Source organism: Muntiacus reevesi, chromosome 17, assembly GCF_963930625.1.
Source record: "Muntiacus reevesi chromosome 17, mMunRee1.1, whole genome shotgun sequence".
Lineage (NCBI taxonomy): Eukaryota > Metazoa > Chordata > Mammalia > Artiodactyla > Cervidae > Muntiacus > Muntiacus reevesi.
This window is the reverse complement of record NC_089265.1, coordinates 42280312-42297940: the sequence shown is the minus strand read 5'-3', so window position 1 is coordinate 42297940 and position 17629 is coordinate 42280312. Positions and strand designations below refer to the sequence as shown.

The window sequence follows — 17629 nt, the reverse complement described above, 5'->3', positions numbered from 1 at the left end:
TATATATATGTGTGTGTACATATAAACAATCTGATCGTTTATGTATAGATTATGTTGTTTATATATATAAACAACCAGATCAAAAAATAGGCAGAGGACCTGAATAAGCATTTCTCCAAAGACCTACAGATGGCCAATAGACATATGAAAAGAGACTCAACATCACTAATCATCAGGAGATTGCAAATCAAAACCACACACCTGTCAGAACGGCTGTTACCAAGCCGCCTTGTGAGGTAGGTGTTAATTCCCTCTTTCGGTCAATAAGGACACAGAGTCGCCAGAGCTGCACCAAGTCCTTGCTCAAAACCTGCCCTCAGTAGGAGTTAAGTCACAGGATCCAGAGATAAGAAAGGAAATTATAAGGCGAGAAGCAAAAACAAAACACCAAAAACCCAGATGGCACCAGCAGGGACCAAGATGGTGATAAATCTGACCTCAAACAGACCCTGAATCTCATTACACACTGATTTTACTACATTCGTGAATTAAATGACATACCCACTGGTGGTCACAACTGGAAATTAAGGACCAAAAAAGGATAAAAAGAGTGGCACCCTACTGCCTCAAAAGTCCCTGTCCCGTCCCACACAGACTACTGCACATGCCTCCACTCAGCATTCGCCTCATTCCTCATCCTCTTGTCTTTACTCTTTAAAATCAAACCTCACCACATGGGTGAGAAGCTGACCTGTGAACTGTGTTCTGACCTCTCCATTCTTCGGGCATGGAACAAAGCTTGCATTGCACTGATCTCAGCTTTGGCTTCATTATTTGGCTACAGGAACCCACACGCCCCCACACGAGTGGATACAGTTGAGTCAAAATAGATGTAGTTTGTGAAGAATGACACCAAGGTGCCCCACTTGGCTTCAACAATAGGGGATTGTTCTCATTACAGATGGTGATTTAGGATTTTATCCTCCGTATTCTTCTGTGTTGTTCTATAAGAACTGTGGGATGACATAATCTGTGAAAAGATGCGCTGTTTGTAGAAGTGATGGGGTGCCATTATTTCTTTTAAAACTCAAATATGCCTTACCTTACAGAATTTGTTCTTGTATGAGCTATGGCCTGGATCCATTTGTAAACGAGGAGGAAAAGAAGGGGAAGAAACCAGGTATTACTTACTAAATAGACATCAAGCACGGAGGCATTGTCATCTTGCATTTCCAGAGCATCTGGCTCAGAAGTCAAGTAGATGGTCCCCTCTTCCAAGGTAAAGGTGGAACTGGAAGGTAATCCTTTACTGGAAAAATAAGGAAGAATGATGAGCATGTAGCCTTCAGAACAAAATCCAAGGACCCCTCCCAAGTGGTGGCTGAGGTGGGTAAATTTTGGGGGAAAGAAAAATGTGGGGTGTTTGAAGGAGATATGGTCACACCAGAGGTATGTGCACTTATGTCTGAAGAGTCTGGCTTTATTGGCAGTGCGTTTTCTCTGTCCACTTTAGTGCATGAGACACTTTGTATTTCTGAGAGGTGATCTGTGGGCCCCACACCCTGTGAGGGTAGACTTCTGGCAATCTAGAGGCCCATCCCCAGCTCTGAATAGTTAGCTCTCACTGCTTAAATCCTTTTCTCAACAGTGTTGATGTTTTTCTAGCTTATAGAAGATAACCTGATCCCTCATTAGCATTGATGATTTCTTTTTTCAAACCTAAAAGTGCAGCAGAATCCCCTTGGGGGCTTGTGAAAGCCCGAACTCCTGGGCCCCACCTGCAGAGTTTGATTGGGTCTGACATGGATCCCATGGTAACAAGCTCCCAGGTGATGCTCTTGCTGCTGATCAAGGCCAACAGTTAGAGTAATAATGAATTACCTAAATACAGAGCTCTGCATCATGTGCTTTGTGAGGACAGTTGAGATGGACCCTTCCTAACAAGGATAACAACAAAAGCCAAAGGAATTCAGGTATACAGTACTGGAGAGTCCTTTATGGAAGGGAAGCCACCTTGTTTTGTCATAATATAACCAGAGTTAAGTAATTGGTCCATTATCTGCCTGCCAGTGCAGGAGATGCAAGAGACACAGATTCCAGCTCTGGATCAGGAAGATCCCCCTGGAGTAGGAAATGGAAACCCACTGCAGTATTCTTGCCTGGAGAATTCCATGAACAGAGGAGCCTGGCGGGCTACAGTTCATGGGGTCCTGAAGAGTTGGAAAAAAACTAAGCTCGCGCACACATACACACTAACATTCAGTTCAGTCGTTCAGTCGTGTCTGACTCTTTGCGACCCCATGGCCTCAGCTAACATTGATAATGTTTAAATTGGGAATTTAGTGGCTCAGGAATGTACAGTCTTCCCCCCTACTGAAATAAAAGTTAGTTATATTTTTAACCTGTGGAAATTTTCCATGTGATGGTTTTCAGAAGCAAAATATCTACACACAATGGTGGAAGAGTCTGATGTTGGTGTTAGAAGAGGTGGGCTAGGGGGCTGACTGGCAGCCACGTGGGACAGACCTGGCTGGCGCTTTGTCTGGGCACCAGGGCTGAGAGCAGGAGAGGAAAAGTTTGGCCTCCTCACTCACCTCCCCATCACCAGGACCCATCACCTCTGGGGGCTGAGCTCTTAGCTCACTCCACTTGAAAACTCCCACCTAAAGTCAGCCCCTGGGCTTCTTGTCTGAGCATCCCAGATAGATAGGTGACTTATTGAGGACATTACACTCTTCAGTCCTCTGTCTTCTGGGCACAGCACATAATTCTATTTCTGTACATACTTACCTGTTAATTGAAGATACATGAAATAGAAGTTCTGAGCTCTTCAATATTAAAAAAATTTCTCAAAGGATCTTATGAAATCAGGTTCATTTGTAGAACACATAACACAAAATTGTGAGACTCCAGACTAGTAGTAAGAGGAAAGGGAAGCAGGGACTCTCCCATAGGTTTTCCATTTGATGATATTTGAGAATTTGGAAACTCAGGGATGAAGCCACTTCACTTTGGCTTGATATAACTTCTCTTTAAATTCTAGACCCAGGAAAAAAAAAAGTCCTCTTGCTTTTCAAAAACCCAAGATGGGTTATACAAGGTGGGAAACTGTGTGTTTTGATTGATTTTCAAAGATGAAGGTGAACGTGGTCTCTTTCCACCGAGCTGTTGACTTTATATTGTAAACCTTTACAGATTTCTTGGGTTAAATAAATCATCAGGTTTCAAGGGATGCTGTTTGGAGAGGCACTGCATGACAATGAATGTTGCTCAGGTTATTTTCTGGATCAAGAGCAAGGATGCTGTGATGGGCTTTAATTGTCTTTTGCCTTTTTACTGCTAAGATGGCCACTCACTAATCCCATGGGTTGGGAGCAGTCCTGCCTGGTTAAGCCTTATGAGAAAGATGAATGCTTTATCTACTTAAACATCAAAGCAAGAAACAAAGTGGTTGGAAAATACATATAGTTCACATTTAATACAGTTAAAAAATCTCTAATGGCTTCTGGGTTATTTTGTAACCATAATTTACTTGATGAGGTTCAAATCTAAGCTTCTCTCATCTTGTCTGAGTTTTTGGTCATGATTTTAAATTATTTCCATCCTAAGATTAAGGGTATAACCAAGATATTCTATAAGTGCTTTTTAAAATTTAATTTTTTAATAGCATACCACCTGTAGTATAAAATATAGCAAAAAGTAATCCTTCTTTTTTTTTTCTTTTTTTTGGTCCTTCTGTGATTCAGAGTTTACCTCCCTAGGAGTAAATCCTTTTTGTAAGTATTTTTCAACCTAATATTTGTTTTACTTTTGAAAACTATGAATGAGTCACTAGCATGGTTAAAACCAAATAGAAATAGAAAAATAATTAGTTTTCTTTGGGGTTTAGCAGGTACATTTATCAGCTTATGGTCAGTTGCTCAGTTGTGTCTGACTTGTTGCAACCCCATGGACTGTAGCCCACCAGATTCCTCTGTCTATGGGATTTTCCCAGCAAGAATACTGGAGTGGGTTGCCATTTCCTTCTCCAGCTATTTTAACTAAAATATAATAGATTACAGAGAAAATACTATATTTCCTTAATACCATATGGTCAAATTTAATAACATCCATCAAGCATATTAAAAGAAAAAACCTTCTGTTAATCTGTCCTGTTTTGCACATATTAGAATAATATCCTATCTTAGTAAGAAGAATATTCTGAGCATCCTTAAATTTGGGGGACAAAAATGAGATATCCAGAGTATACAAGAACCTCTTGTAGTACAACAGTAAAGACAACTCAATTTAAAATGGTCATAGGATATGAACAGACATTTCTCCAAAGAAGATATACAAATGACCAATAAATGCATGTCAAGATGCTCAACATCATTAGTTATTAGGAAAATGCAAATCAAAAGCACAATGAGATACCACCACTTCACAGCCACTAGGATGGCTATAATAAAAAAGACAGATGATATGGAAAAACTGGAGTCCTCCTGAATTGTGTATAGGCATGTAAAATGATGAAGCTAGTTTGGAAAACATTTTGGTGAATCTTCAAAACCTACAACTCAGCAATTCCACTCCTTGGTATATATGTAAGGAAAATGGAAAAATATATGCCTACACAAAGGATTGTACATGAACGTTCACAGCAGCATTACTCATAATAGCCACAGAGTGGAAATAACCCAAAAGTCCACCAGTTGATAAGTAATTCATACAATGGAATATTACTTGGCAATAAATATAGTAAAGTATCATATATGCAGCAATATAGGTGGACCTTGGTAAGTGAAAAAAAGCTGGTCATAAAGGAACTCATATAGAATGGTGGAGAGATGCTATATTGCAGGCTGGGGAAGCTGGGGACCATCTGCAGTGTCCCAGGGCTAGCGCTGATGATGCAGGAGCCAGAGGAAAGGGGACCTCTATCCTGGAGGATGGTCTGCCTAGAAGATGCAAACTGCTGGCCCACAGACCCAGGCTGGCTGGGAGAAGTATGTTTTGGGCCCAAAGAGATTTTTTTTAAAAAATTTGAATGATTGCTAAATTAAGTAACAGGAAATTCCTACAAAATCCAGTCTTCCACAGATTCTAATGAGAAACGAGATGGGCAGGCAACTCCAAGCCCACATTTGTGAGTAGTGATGAGGCTGAGGCATGTCCCCTCCATTGTTCCAGGGTCCTACTGCTGTCTTCTGCGTCACATACCTGGCCTGTTCTCGCCATTGGCATCATCTCTGCCTGGTCCCTCTGGGTGTATGTCAGTCCAATATCCTTACTGCACTGTATGAAGAAGCTGAGGCTTGAGAGGCATAGTAACTTGCTCAAGGTCACACTAGAGTTGAATAGAGCTAGAATAAGAACTTTGTTTTCCAATTAAACACCTTTTCTATGGTCACCCCTGATGAAATTTTATAAACTTGCCACTGCAGAAGTTGAGGGAGCTGAGACCAGTGTGCCCAGGAGCTTGAGGATCATCCCATAAACCAGCAAAAATGTATGCGGATTTGATGCTTGATGTGAGCTGTGGAGATCTTTTGTTTGAGAAGAGCTATGATGGCCAGAGAAGTTTGAGGAAAAGTAAGTAGGCAAAATATGCTGTACACAGCAACATATTTATCTTTCTCAAAAAAGTTAAAATAGAATTACCACACGAGCCAGTTATCTTATTTCTGGATATATACCCCAAAGAACGGAAAACAGGGTCTCAGATATTTGTTCCCTCAGTGTTATGGGCTGAACTATGGGCTTCCCCCCAGCCTCCATTATATCTTTAAGTCCTAACTCCCAGTACTTCAGTATGTGTCGGTATTTGGAGATAGGCTCTTTAAAGAGGTATAACTAAGGTTAAGTGACATAACTGGGATGGCTGTAATTCAATATGATTTGTGTCCTTACGAGAAGAGGAGGAGGGGATTGGGACTTGGACACACAGAGGAAAGACCATGTGAAGAGGAAGAAGATGGCCATCTACACGCCAAGGAGAGCTGCCTCAGAGAAAACCAACCTTGCTGACACCTTGATCTTGGACCTCTAGCCTCCAGAACTGTGAGAAAATACATTTCTGTTGTTTAAGCCACTTGGTCTGTGGTACTCTGTTATGGCAGCCCTAAAATTAACACTTCAGTTTCACAGCAGCCTTATTCACAGTGACCAACAGGTGGTATAATTTCACCGACTTCCTCATGTAAGTAGTCAAATTCAAAGAAGGGTGGTTGCCAGGGGCTGAGGGGAGGTGAAATGGGGAGTTTAGTGGGCAGAGAGTTTCAGTTTTTTCAAGATGAAGAAGTTCTGGAGACTGGTTGCACAACAATGTGAATGTACTTTAAATGTTGAACTGTTAACCTAAAAATGGTTAAGATGGTAAATTTTGTGTTATGTTACCACAATTTTTAAAAAGTAACGTATTAAAAATGAATATCTGATAGTTAACAAGAATAGAGGTATATAAGCTTCTAATGTTTTAACACTTAAAAAAGACATGTAAACATTTAGCCCTGTGTAAATAATTAGGCATTTATAAAGTCGCGTTAAATGCTCTTGGAATAATCTGACATTAAATAGCAAAAGCTATGTAACCAATTAATCTTTTAAAAAATATTTGTTATCTTCATTATTCAGTATGTATTGGGTGATATCCAAGTATAGAACTGACATTTTGCTTCCCTAAAAATCTTAGACTGGGTCCTGTCTGCTGCCCAAGAAAGGATGAGGATACACTTCAGGGAAACAGATACCTCAGTCGATAAGGCATTACAGGCATGGCTCAGCTGGGAAAAAATTCGTCTGCAATGCGGGAGACCTGGGTTCGATCCCTGCCTTGGGAAGATCCCCTAGAGAAGGGAAGGGCTACCCACTCCAGTATTCTGGCCTGGAGAATTCTGGGTTGCAAAGAGTCAGGCACGACTGAGTGACTTTCACTTTCACCATCTTTGCTTTGAAATCTGGTTTTTCCTTTTAGCTGTATATGCAATACTGGATGAGTTTCTTAACCCCTCCAGTTATTGGAAACTCCAGTTTCCTACATGTCAAATGAGAATAATAACACTGAACATGCATGATTACTGGAGTAACAGCAAACATCCAACACAAATACCCATTTTTGCACATTGTATTCTAGGCGCCAGGATGCAGTAGAGATTAAACAAAGATCTCTGACTCATGGAACTTACATAGCATTGAGGAAAACAGGTAATGGGAGGAAAATACTTAAAATATATAGTATGTTGGTCAAAAGCACTAAGGAGAAAAATAAAGCACAGAAGAGAGAGAGGTGAGTGAGCAGCATAGACCATTCTCAAGCAGCACAGTTTCCCTCCTCTGCCACTGGAGTTTTCAGGGCCTTAGGCATGAGTCAGAAACCAGGGGACACATCCAGGTCCCCTATGCCCCATGGGGCACTATCAAGGTCTCTGAAGCCTCACTGAAGCCCCTTTCCCTGGGTAGGGGCAGGCACAGGCACCCCAACTCCCTTACAGCTCTCTCTAAAGATCACATTCAAACTGCCAACTCTTCCTTCGCTCAAAGACTGTAGGTAGGTAGTCAGCTAAATGGTTTCTCACCACTTCCTTCCCATGACCTGCAATCTCACACCTTGCTTTTGTTTTGGGTCTCTGCTGAAACGGATAGTCAAAATACTTCATTTTAACATTCCACTGCTGTTTTTAGCAAAGAGGTTAGTAAAGGTTATACATGAAAATGCTTCACACAAGGACATAAAGTATTATCTGGGCTTTAAGAATCTTTATACTAGAGGGAGGTGGGAGGGGGGATCGGGATGGGGAATACATATAAATCCATGGCTGATTCATGTCAATGTATGGCAAAAACCACTACAACACTGTAAAGTAATTAGCCTCCAACTGATAAAAATAAATGGGGGAAAAAAGAATCTTTATACTATATACTTGAATGTGCATGTGTTTGTCCATTGCTACTTAAAAAATTAATGAAGTACAATCCATAAAAGAGTAGGGACATAATGCAAGAATAAACCATCCAATGTAAACAAACGCATCCGCAGCCTACAGCAAATTCCTCTTCCCTTGAAGATGCCCCAAGTAGAAAGATAAAATATGTTCTAAAAGGAATTTTCACTTAAATGTTTATGTCACTGATCTATTTCATGTTTGTTCCTCTCCAGTTCTGACACTGGGAATAGTCTTGCTATTGCTCGGTTTCCTTATTTCACTGTTGACTTTCTTGGGCACAAGCCTATTTGGAATTGGCTTCTAATGTCTCTGGCTGAGAGTTTTCCAGATTCCATTTTAGGGGTCACTTTCTCTTGGGAGGAGTGCCTTCAAAACTTAGCAATCTTGTCAGAAGGCCTGCCATTTTTCAGCCTCGCAGCTTGGGAAGATCCATTTCTAGAAGCAATTTTATGTGAACAGGTTTGAGTCTGGCTGGCTGCCTGGGTTCTGCACCATCAAGTTTTGCCACAATTCCTTCAATTTAGATGGTCTGAGGGCTAATTGCACCTAATTTGCAGCGAGGCGCTCAGGAAACTGTTAATCTATCTAGTTTTCTTCCTCCCTCGTAAAAGCAGAGGTGCTGCCAACATTCTTCAGCTGCTCTGGTCTCTGCACACGTCACAAACTTGTCACAGGTTAAGCAGGATAAGGAGGGGGAATTTTATGTCCTCCTAGCTCCCTCTGGGAGCTGACGTTAGTGGCTCTCTGATGCTGCTCAGGCCTCTCTGTCATTTACAAAAATGTTCCTTTCTTTTACCAGCAACATTAGTTTGGCTTCATTGGAGAATATTAGCCTGGCTGGACTGCTGAAAACAGGCATAGGTAATTGTATAGCCTGGGACACTCTGATTGCTGTTTGCAGACCTAATGAGTGTTTTATAGCTAATTCTCATGGGGACACTTGCTCAGAGAACATATGGTACAAAGCACTGTTTTTGTCTTTCAAAAGTTATCCCCTCACTTCCTTTTTTGTTAAAGTAATAACATAATATATCATATGATACAGATGACTTATGATAAAGTAAACAACCTCCTGCTCCCGCCCGTACCCCAGTCATCTCCCCAAGGGCAGCGCCTTTCACCATTTCTCTTTTTAGCCCTTCTGGTGGTTTCCTTCATCTTTTGATGAATCAGGGAATAAAATACATTATCAACCCAAGGCAGCATCTATTGATTCAATACAAAGGACGTTTGCCTCCTCCTACTTTGCACTTCCTCCCAACATTTGCCATTTATATTTTATTTATTGTGTAACTGTAAATCATATACTTAATAACCTTTTCTATCCCATCAACCGTATACCATATATCTTTAATTTCCCACCTTATTTAATCTTTGTCCTTGCCTTCCCACTTTGTCATGGCTATTAGTATTTATATTCCTTTATTCTTATCTTGTAGCTAGAACCAGTTTTCCTGTGCTTTGTTCATGGATTGATTCTAAACATAGAAAATCGCTCCATAGAGTTTATTATTATGACTTGAAAATCTTGTTAATGCCTAGGCAACAGTGAGTTCAGTCAGTTCAGTTTGAGTTAGGTTTACATTTTCCTCTCTAAATTCAAAATCATGATTGCTGGGGCATGCGAAGAAACATGTTTCCAAAATCAAGGTTAAATGGAGTCTTTTAAAATCTTTGCTTAAATTTATACCATGTTTTAGGCTGCTTCATGTTTGGAGGTTTTTGCCCTTTAGAAATGGACTGAGTGCCATGGGGGGTAAACCTAGGGAGCATCTGGGCTAAGGGTGGAGGCCTGAATACCAGCCCTGCTTCTTCGATTATTAGTTATAATACTGGGCAAGTCATGACTCTGAGCTCCTAGTTCCTCCTCTTCAAGTGAGAATGCAGTTCCCACCCAGCCCACCTCCCAGGGCCGTCAATCAAGAGGACCAAGTCAGACCCTGCAAGCGAAAGGCCAACAGAGGGTAATGCTCTTCTGTCTAAACGACCCAGGGTGTCACTATGACTTCTACCTCTGGGACTCTGCTTGTTTCCTGAGGGACGGTAGGTGTGTCTGAGGAGGTTGGCTTTATTGTAACACTTGGGGAAGAATTCTTTTTCTGCTAGTCTAAGTTTAGCTACCTACCGGAATACTGACTGATGATAAGAAATGTGGACAGGAAAGCTCTCCTCGCAGAGAAAACCCACAAGTACAGCCTAGCCTCACGTGAAGGCTACAAATACTTATTCAGTCCCAGAGACACATGTGCTTATGAGCAGGTCCCTCCCTGCAGGACTCAGGCACTTCTGATGTGATGGTCAAGCCAAGGTCACGTGCGTGTCTTAGAAAAGCTCACCTCTGGCTGGCGTGGCTCGGGGGTGGAGGCTGCTCTAGGGTGTAGAGTTCTGAAGCCCTGGCACAGGGGTTCCCAGCTGCAGCCGGGAGAGTGTCGGCCTGCAGCAAATCTCATACCCTTGCCAGGATGAGCGTCTCCTTCACACGAGCTCCAGGGTTGATTGTATAGGCACATCTACAAGACCCCCAGTGTGGACCCAGAGCACTGGGAAGCCCTTGGCCATGGCTACTGCATACAGAATACCACCCACCTTCCTAACCCACCCTGCCAGGCTTTCAGCAGGGTCTGCTGCTTTCTTTTTCTGTCTTTTCTCCTTTGCAGCCATGAGCATGGCTGCTGCTCTTCCACACTCTCCCACTTTGGCTATTTTTAGGCAGGGAGGCTGCCTGTTTCTAATGAAGGCAAGCAGAGCTCTCTCTCTGGAATCGAATGACGGCCACCTATGGGTCTAGTGCTGGGGTTTAACCCGCCTCTCTCCCGGCGTTAAGTGTTTCCTGAGGCACAAAGACCGCTGGAGACCCAGTGCAAAAAGCTGCGCTTTGAACTGGCAGGGGAAGAAAGCAGCAAACAGAGTGCTGTCAGGTCTATTAATTCTGGGGACAGGAAGCCACAGCTGCTGAGAGAGCTAAAGCAACGGAGCTCCTGCCCCCAGCAGCCTCAGAAGCAGGCAGAGGAAGGAGGCAGGGCCCTCCCTTTGAGGAAAGCGGGTGTGCATCTGTGGGTGGTGGCTAGAGGGAGAAGGCTTTCAAGAAAGAACCCCCATCCAAGTTCATGGAACTTTCCCACCATCTATCTCCAGGAGATTTTATTTTTCTTTTCAACATCCTCCCACACCCATTTTGAAGCTAGCAGTTCTCCACGGATGGTGATGTTTATACTGTGATGATTGCATTACAGACATTATTTCGTTTAATCATCAGAGATCACCCTGTTAGGCTGGGTCTCTACCTAGTTATTTTGTACATGTGAGTTTTAAGGCTAACGTGTCTAACCGCAGTTAATAAATGGTGGTACTGGATTTGAACCAGGCCTGCTTGGGGAGCTATACCATGCCCTATACATGTTGCCTCAAGCTGTCTAAGCACTGAGGAGAATTCGTCCTTTGCTGCGCTCCTAAGATATCCCCAGCAATAATGATTGAGTTATAAAAGAAAAAAAGATGTATAAATCTGTTTCCAAATGACAAATCTATTATCATAGATCAGTCTTGATTATCTGACTTGAGAGGCAGGAATAGATATGAAAGAAGAGCAAAAAGAATTTTTTATACCCCCCGCCATGGGCTCAGTCCCTTCAGTCGTGTCCGACTCTTTGCAACCCCATGGACTGTAGCCCACCAGGCTCCTGTGTCCATGGGATTCTCCAGGTAAGAATACGGGAGTGGGTGGTCATGCCCTCCTCCAGGGGATCTTCCCAACCCAGGGATCGCACCCACGTCTCCTGCACTGCAGGTGGATTTTTTTTTTTTTTTACCACTTAGCTACTGGGGAATCCCCTGGATACCTTATACACAGAAGTTAATTTGAGGTGGACCACAGACAAAATGTGAAACCTAGTGGTTCCTTGGTGGCTCAGCGGTCAAGCATCTGCCTGCCAGTGTAGGAGACAGGTTTGATCCCTGATCCAGGAAGATTCCACATGCTGCGTGGGACAACCAAGTCCATGGGCCACAACTACCAAGTCTGTGCTCTAGACCTGAGAGCCACAACTACCGAGTCCACGTGCCATAACTACCGAAGCCGGTGTGCCTACAGCCTGTGCTCCTCAACAAGGGATGCTGCCATAATGAGAAGCCAATAAACCACAGCGAGAGAGTGGCCACTGTTTGACACAACTAGAGAAAAGCTTGCACAGCAATGAAGACTCAGCACAGCCAAAAATAAAAATAAATGTGAAGGCTAAAACCATTAATCTTCTAGAATAAAACAAAGGGGAATGTCGCCTTGACCTTGGGTAGTCATGTCTAGGAAGAGGCAGAAGGGAACTTCTGGTAGGATAGGAATATTCTTTATCTAGAGTCGGGTGATGGTTACTGGAATGTACACATTTGTCAAATTTTATGGAACTACATACTTAGGATCTGTGCATTTCGCTATATACAAATCATATTTCAACAATGAACTGTCCACATAAAAAAACTACCTGCTTTTTTATTCACAAAACTATAAATCATCCATTCAAACATACACCAAGCGCTGACTTCACCCACTTACTGTGCTAAAAGTGAAAAGTTGGTAAACAGTTCACACATGGCTGAATCACTGACTTAAGGAGCTTTCAAGAAAGTTGGTGAGATGAAAAATGTTAAAAAGAAGAAAATGACTTATATCTATCATTATCATCAAAAACACAAACAAATCCCCACTCAAAACAACAAACAATGAAAAACCTTTACAAAGTAATTTCTAGTGGACTTCATAAAACTGAACACTTTCTGTTCTTCTGTGAGATGTCCTTTCCTGTTCATGTTTGGTAGAGTCTAAAACCGGAATTGGTTCTCTCCCCAGGACTCTTGTCTATGAAGCTGAGAGATAATATAGTTAAGTAGGTCCCAGAGGTAAGGCTTAGGGCTTCCTTGGTGGCTCAGATGGTGGAGACCCAGGTTCAATCCCTGGGTTGGGAAGATCCCCTGAAGACGGAACTGGCAACCCACTCCAGTATTCTTGCCTGGAGAATCCCATGGACAGAGGAGCCTGGAGGGCTACAGTCCATGGGATCCAAAGAGTCAGACATGACTGAGCCAGTAACGCACACACAGAGGTAAGGCTTAGGGGGATAAAAAAGACTCTAATATGAGTAGTCTACAAACACCGCCAGATAAGTGGCCTGCACTGAAAACAGCACCTTTGCACCACAAAGGCAACAGGAACTGGAAACCCTTTAATTCACAAGAGACTCATGGCCTCCATGGAATGTGGAAGAATAAGCTAGATCAGGAGGCAGGGGAGATGAATTCTGGTACTAACTCAGCAATAAGTGTGGTGTGTGCTCTCTTTGGGTAAGCTGTTTAGCTGCCTGGAGTCCCAGTTTCCTCCTTTGTAAAAAATCAGGGCTTTGAACTTGGTGAGGTCCTTCCATCTTTCAAAAGCTTTGATCCTTAGCCACCTAGTTGGCCCTTGTTCAACTTCCCCAGAAAACCAAGCCTGAGGTCACAGCAGTCTATCAGGAATACAGTATGCATAAATGGAGATGCCCATGCTGTGTAAGCTAAGGGAACCACTAAGGGTTTAAGGTAAAGTGAACAAATAATTCTCAACCACAGCACCCTTAACCTCTACACTGCACCTCAATGACATAACTCCCACAGATGGGGTCTGTAGTCAGATACTCTGCAATCTCTTTACACTTGCTTCCTATCAGGATTGGAAAAAACAAATCCAGAAAAAGTAGGCCTTATTCAGAGATGATACTATAGGTTAAACTGTGTCCCTCTAAAATTTGTATGTTTACAGCCTAGCCCCCAGTACCTCAGAATGTGACCTTATTTGGGAAAAGGGCAATTGCAGATGCAATTAGTTAAGATGAGGTCATAAGAGGAGATTTGAACAGACATGCACACAGGGAGGACATGTGAAGATGAAGGCAGAGATCGGGTGATGCCTCTGTAAGCCAAGGAATGTCAGACTGACAGGAAATCACCAGAAGCCAGGTGACAAGCATGAAACATTCATCCCCGTGGTCCTCAGAAGCAAGCAGCACTGTGAACATCTCAGACTCCTGGCCTCCACAACGGTGAGAAAACACACTTTTGTTGTTTAAGCCACATGGTGTATGGTGCTAGCAAACTAGTACAGGTGTTATAAATGCTTAAAGGACAACCCTGCCTGGCCAGGGGGCTGGCTCACTAGCTTTCCCTCCCTTTCCTTAGCCCATAGCAACCCCAGGGACCACAGCCCACCAGGCTCCTCTGTCCATGGAATTCTCCAGGCAAGAATACTGGAGTGGGTTTCCATGCCCTCCTCCAGGGGATTTTCCCAACCCAGAGATCGAACCCAAGTCTCTTAGCCTTCTGCATTGGCAGGTGGGTTTTTTACCACTAGTGCCATCTGGGAAGAACTACCAGTAACCTCAACCTTCAGGAAATTTATAATTTGGGTACCTGTAAAGAGCATTTACCATTCCTGTTCTTTTCTAAACACCACATTTCCTATTTTTAAAAAGCAAGTAACCAAATATTTGTTAAGCCTTTATTACCTAACCAGGAATCTTCAGATAGCTTTTGTGACTTAGCTATTGGACTTCACTCAGGTCCTCCTTATGTCAGTATGCTAAACATGTACAGGGTGGAAATGACCACCGTCAGCATGTGAGTGGCATCATTTAGTCCAAACCCATATTACTACCAGTCTGCAGAAGCTACTGGAAAGAATATGAGAAATGATTACAAGGCAGCTTTACCATCACAGATGTGCACTGTAATTATCACTGTTCAGGGTTATTGGGAAACCATAAGCACCATTAATTTTTAGTGGGCCTTCTAGCTTCAGAGAGGTGCAGAATGACTGGAAGCTTTCTCATACGTGGTCAGGCCAATGCCAAATTAATTATAAGCTCTGACTTGAATAATCGGAAAATGTCACAGAAACTACTGGCCTCTGCTGGACAGGTCAGTACCCTGTCTTGAATCATTAGGAACATAAGCAGTTTAGGGAGAGAGAAGAGCCCTAGTTTGCGAAAGATGGGAGGTGGCTGGCTGAGATGGGGGAGGTAAAAGAGTACTGGCATCTCTGAGAAAAACTGGGACTCATTCTACTTCAAATCATGGCTCAGGTTTAATTATTTCTGACAGCAGTCCTTTCATACACCGAACCCCTTCCTGTAAGTTAAGGAATAAACTAGGTGCTTTAGAATCCAAGGTCAGGACACCCCAGGAGTTACAACAGTCGCTCTCCAACGAACAGGCACTAGAAGTACAGGGCCAGGAAGATGCTGTTTTACCCACCTGCTGTCCCTGAAGCAGTTGCTCCTAGAACCTATAGCTTGAGAAATACTGCCTTACAGACATACAGACATAGGAAGAAATATACTGCATGATCTCACTTACCCGGGACGATTTCAGGTACGTACACACACACACACCCTTCCAGTTATAAGATGAATAAGTCCTGGGGATGGAGTGGATGGCGTGCGCACACACACACACACACTCACACTCCTTCCAGTTATAAGATGAATAAGTCCTTATTCATGGAGTGGATGGTATGGTACCTGGAGATAATGAAGGACAGGGAAGCCTGTTGTGCTGCAGTTCACAGGGTTGCAAAGAGTTGAATACAACTTAGCGACTCAACAACAATAAAACTGTTATGCTTTAAAGTTGCAAAGAGAGTAGATCTTAAAAACGAATCAAATCAAACTAGCCAAAACAAAGAGACACAAAACATAGTCCCTACCTTTAGTAAATAAAACCAACTCTTAGCCTCAAAAAAAAAAAAAGGCAAAACAAAAAGTAACTATGTGAGGCGACAAATAAATTCATTAGCTTGATACAGTAATCATTTCACTATGTACAGCAAATTATTATGTTGTATGCCTTAAATATATACCATTTTTGTTAAAGATATATACTGTAAAAACAGTTCTAGGGGAGAACAGTTTGTAATCACCCATGCAAAACAGGAAATATGTAAGTTCTAAATATATTTAGCATGATAAAACTTTGATGAATTGCATGTGTATCGTTTCCTATTTAAGTCTTGGGAAACTACTATTTTAGAGAAATTGGTCATTGGCATTCAAATTAATATATCAGATGGTCATAAATAAATACTAAAATCCCCCAGAAAAGAAAACAAAAAGGAAAAAAGAAAACCCAAACTGGCTTAACAGAATGGTAAGGCAGTGGGATGTACAGTCCAGATGTGGTGTGGTGTGTGTCTGCAAATGACTGGACAAGAATGGCCCATCCTGGGGAGCCTGGCAAAGCATGAGGAAGATGTAGGTCACTGCTGAAGGGCCTTACCCACACCTTCAAGGACTCACACTGGCATTGCCCTGCAGCTGGTATTGAGAGTGCCTGGAAGGGTTGGCATCTGGCTCTGTAGGCTGGACCTAATTGATGTTCAGGGGCTCTGAATATGACTGACTTTACTGGATCAGATATGAGGCATTTACCATGTGTCACACACAAGAAATCCTACCTTCCAGAAAGCACACATAAGTCAACTAATAAATGATTAGGCACTTTGAAAAACATCACAGAAAGGTAACCCATTATTTCACACTGTTCATATACCGGACTCTTTATTATGTATAAATGTGCTTTGCAATCTGCAAATGCAAATAATAATGTTTAAAGGCTGTCACTGAACTTACACCCTTTCCCATTTATTCTTCCTACTCTGGAGAAGTCTGTATTATCCACTTTAGGGGTTTGATTTAAGCTCTAGTTATTTTGGATAATGCCTATCTTTCATATGGCATGTCTACATCCTATTAAACGTGAAAATTTTCAATGGCTATTAATAAAAATGCTCTCTTACCATTTAGAGTCCCGCACAGCATTTCCTTAGATGATGTAGTTATAGGACATGTGAGTTGATTTAGGAAGACGTACTGAAAGCTTTGATTCTCCCCTTGTGGTTTCCATTTCTAACTAGTGTCACTTAGCTGCAACTTAGGCATTTATTCCATCTGAGATTATTCTTTATCATATAATAACTTTCCTTATTTATCACAGGTTGACGGGAATACTTTATATTCAAGTGTCTACTATGCTCCTCGCCCTTGGAAGGTCCTCTGCTCCAGTAAAGCTGGAGAGGCCTAAATACACCTTCCTCATGTCCCCCTGTCTCTAACAATAAAAGCATTTCTGAGAATTCAGTCTCAGAAATTATAAAGTCTGTCACTTGTGTTGAATACATGTTAGCTGTTATCAATATGATCACTAAAGATAATTATAATATGTATTTTTATGGAGTTCATAAGGAATGGTGCACTGGTAAATGTTTAACAACTAGAATTCTGAGGAAAAGTGTGTGTGTATATATGTTTATAATAAACTTTACTGACAAAAAATGTGTAACACAGAGTGTAGAAATAATAGTAAAATATTCAGTAGTCTTTACTATAAATTCCATATAACCAATTGATGGTCACATAATGCTTTTGTTCATTTTGGTAGAACTTTTACATCCACAGTCACTTTGTGACTGCAATTGGTGACCATGTACTTTTAACATGATGTTGGTTGGTATTTTCCTTTACATTAATAAAACAAAAATGAAATAAAGACATCTGTAAGAAGTTCACTCATTTGTCAATGATATGAGCTACTTCTCTGATGAATGGAAAAATAGTTTTCAAATAATGGAAGACTACTTCCTCAGTTTTTTATGCTATTGACAATGCAATGGCTATAGATATGACACACTTTGAAGGTTTAGAGAGAGATAATCAACACAAATCTAGTCCTAACTTAGAATGCTT

General features: G+C 41.9%; 1 protein-coding gene and 1 long non-coding RNA gene across 4 annotated transcripts in view; one reads left to right on the top strand and one right to left on the bottom strand.

Annotated features, from left to right (window-relative positions):
* The window catches only part of LOC136148601 (uncharacterized), a 124318-nt gene extending 112679 nt beyond the window's left edge, over window positions 1-11639 (top strand). For 2 of the 3 annotated variants that reach the window (XR_010659525.1, XR_010659526.1), the window contains exons 6-8: window positions 1050-1219; window positions 3689-3716; window positions 5367-11639. This is a non-coding gene — a long non-coding RNA (uncharacterized lncRNA). The remainder of the gene's footprint in view (window positions 1-1049; window positions 1220-3688; window positions 3717-5366) is intronic. The other variant, XR_010659527.1, reaches the window with a different exon arrangement.
* The window catches only part of PIP5K1B (phosphatidylinositol-4-phosphate 5-kinase type 1 beta), a 338680-nt gene that overhangs the window by 17975 nt on the left and 303076 nt on the right, over window positions 1-17629 (bottom strand). The window contains exon 14 of the mRNA XM_065908234.1: window positions 1132-1249. Within this exon, the coding sequence (XP_065764306.1) occupies window positions 1132-1249 (118 nt within the window). The remainder of the gene's footprint in view (window positions 1-1131; window positions 1250-17629) is intronic.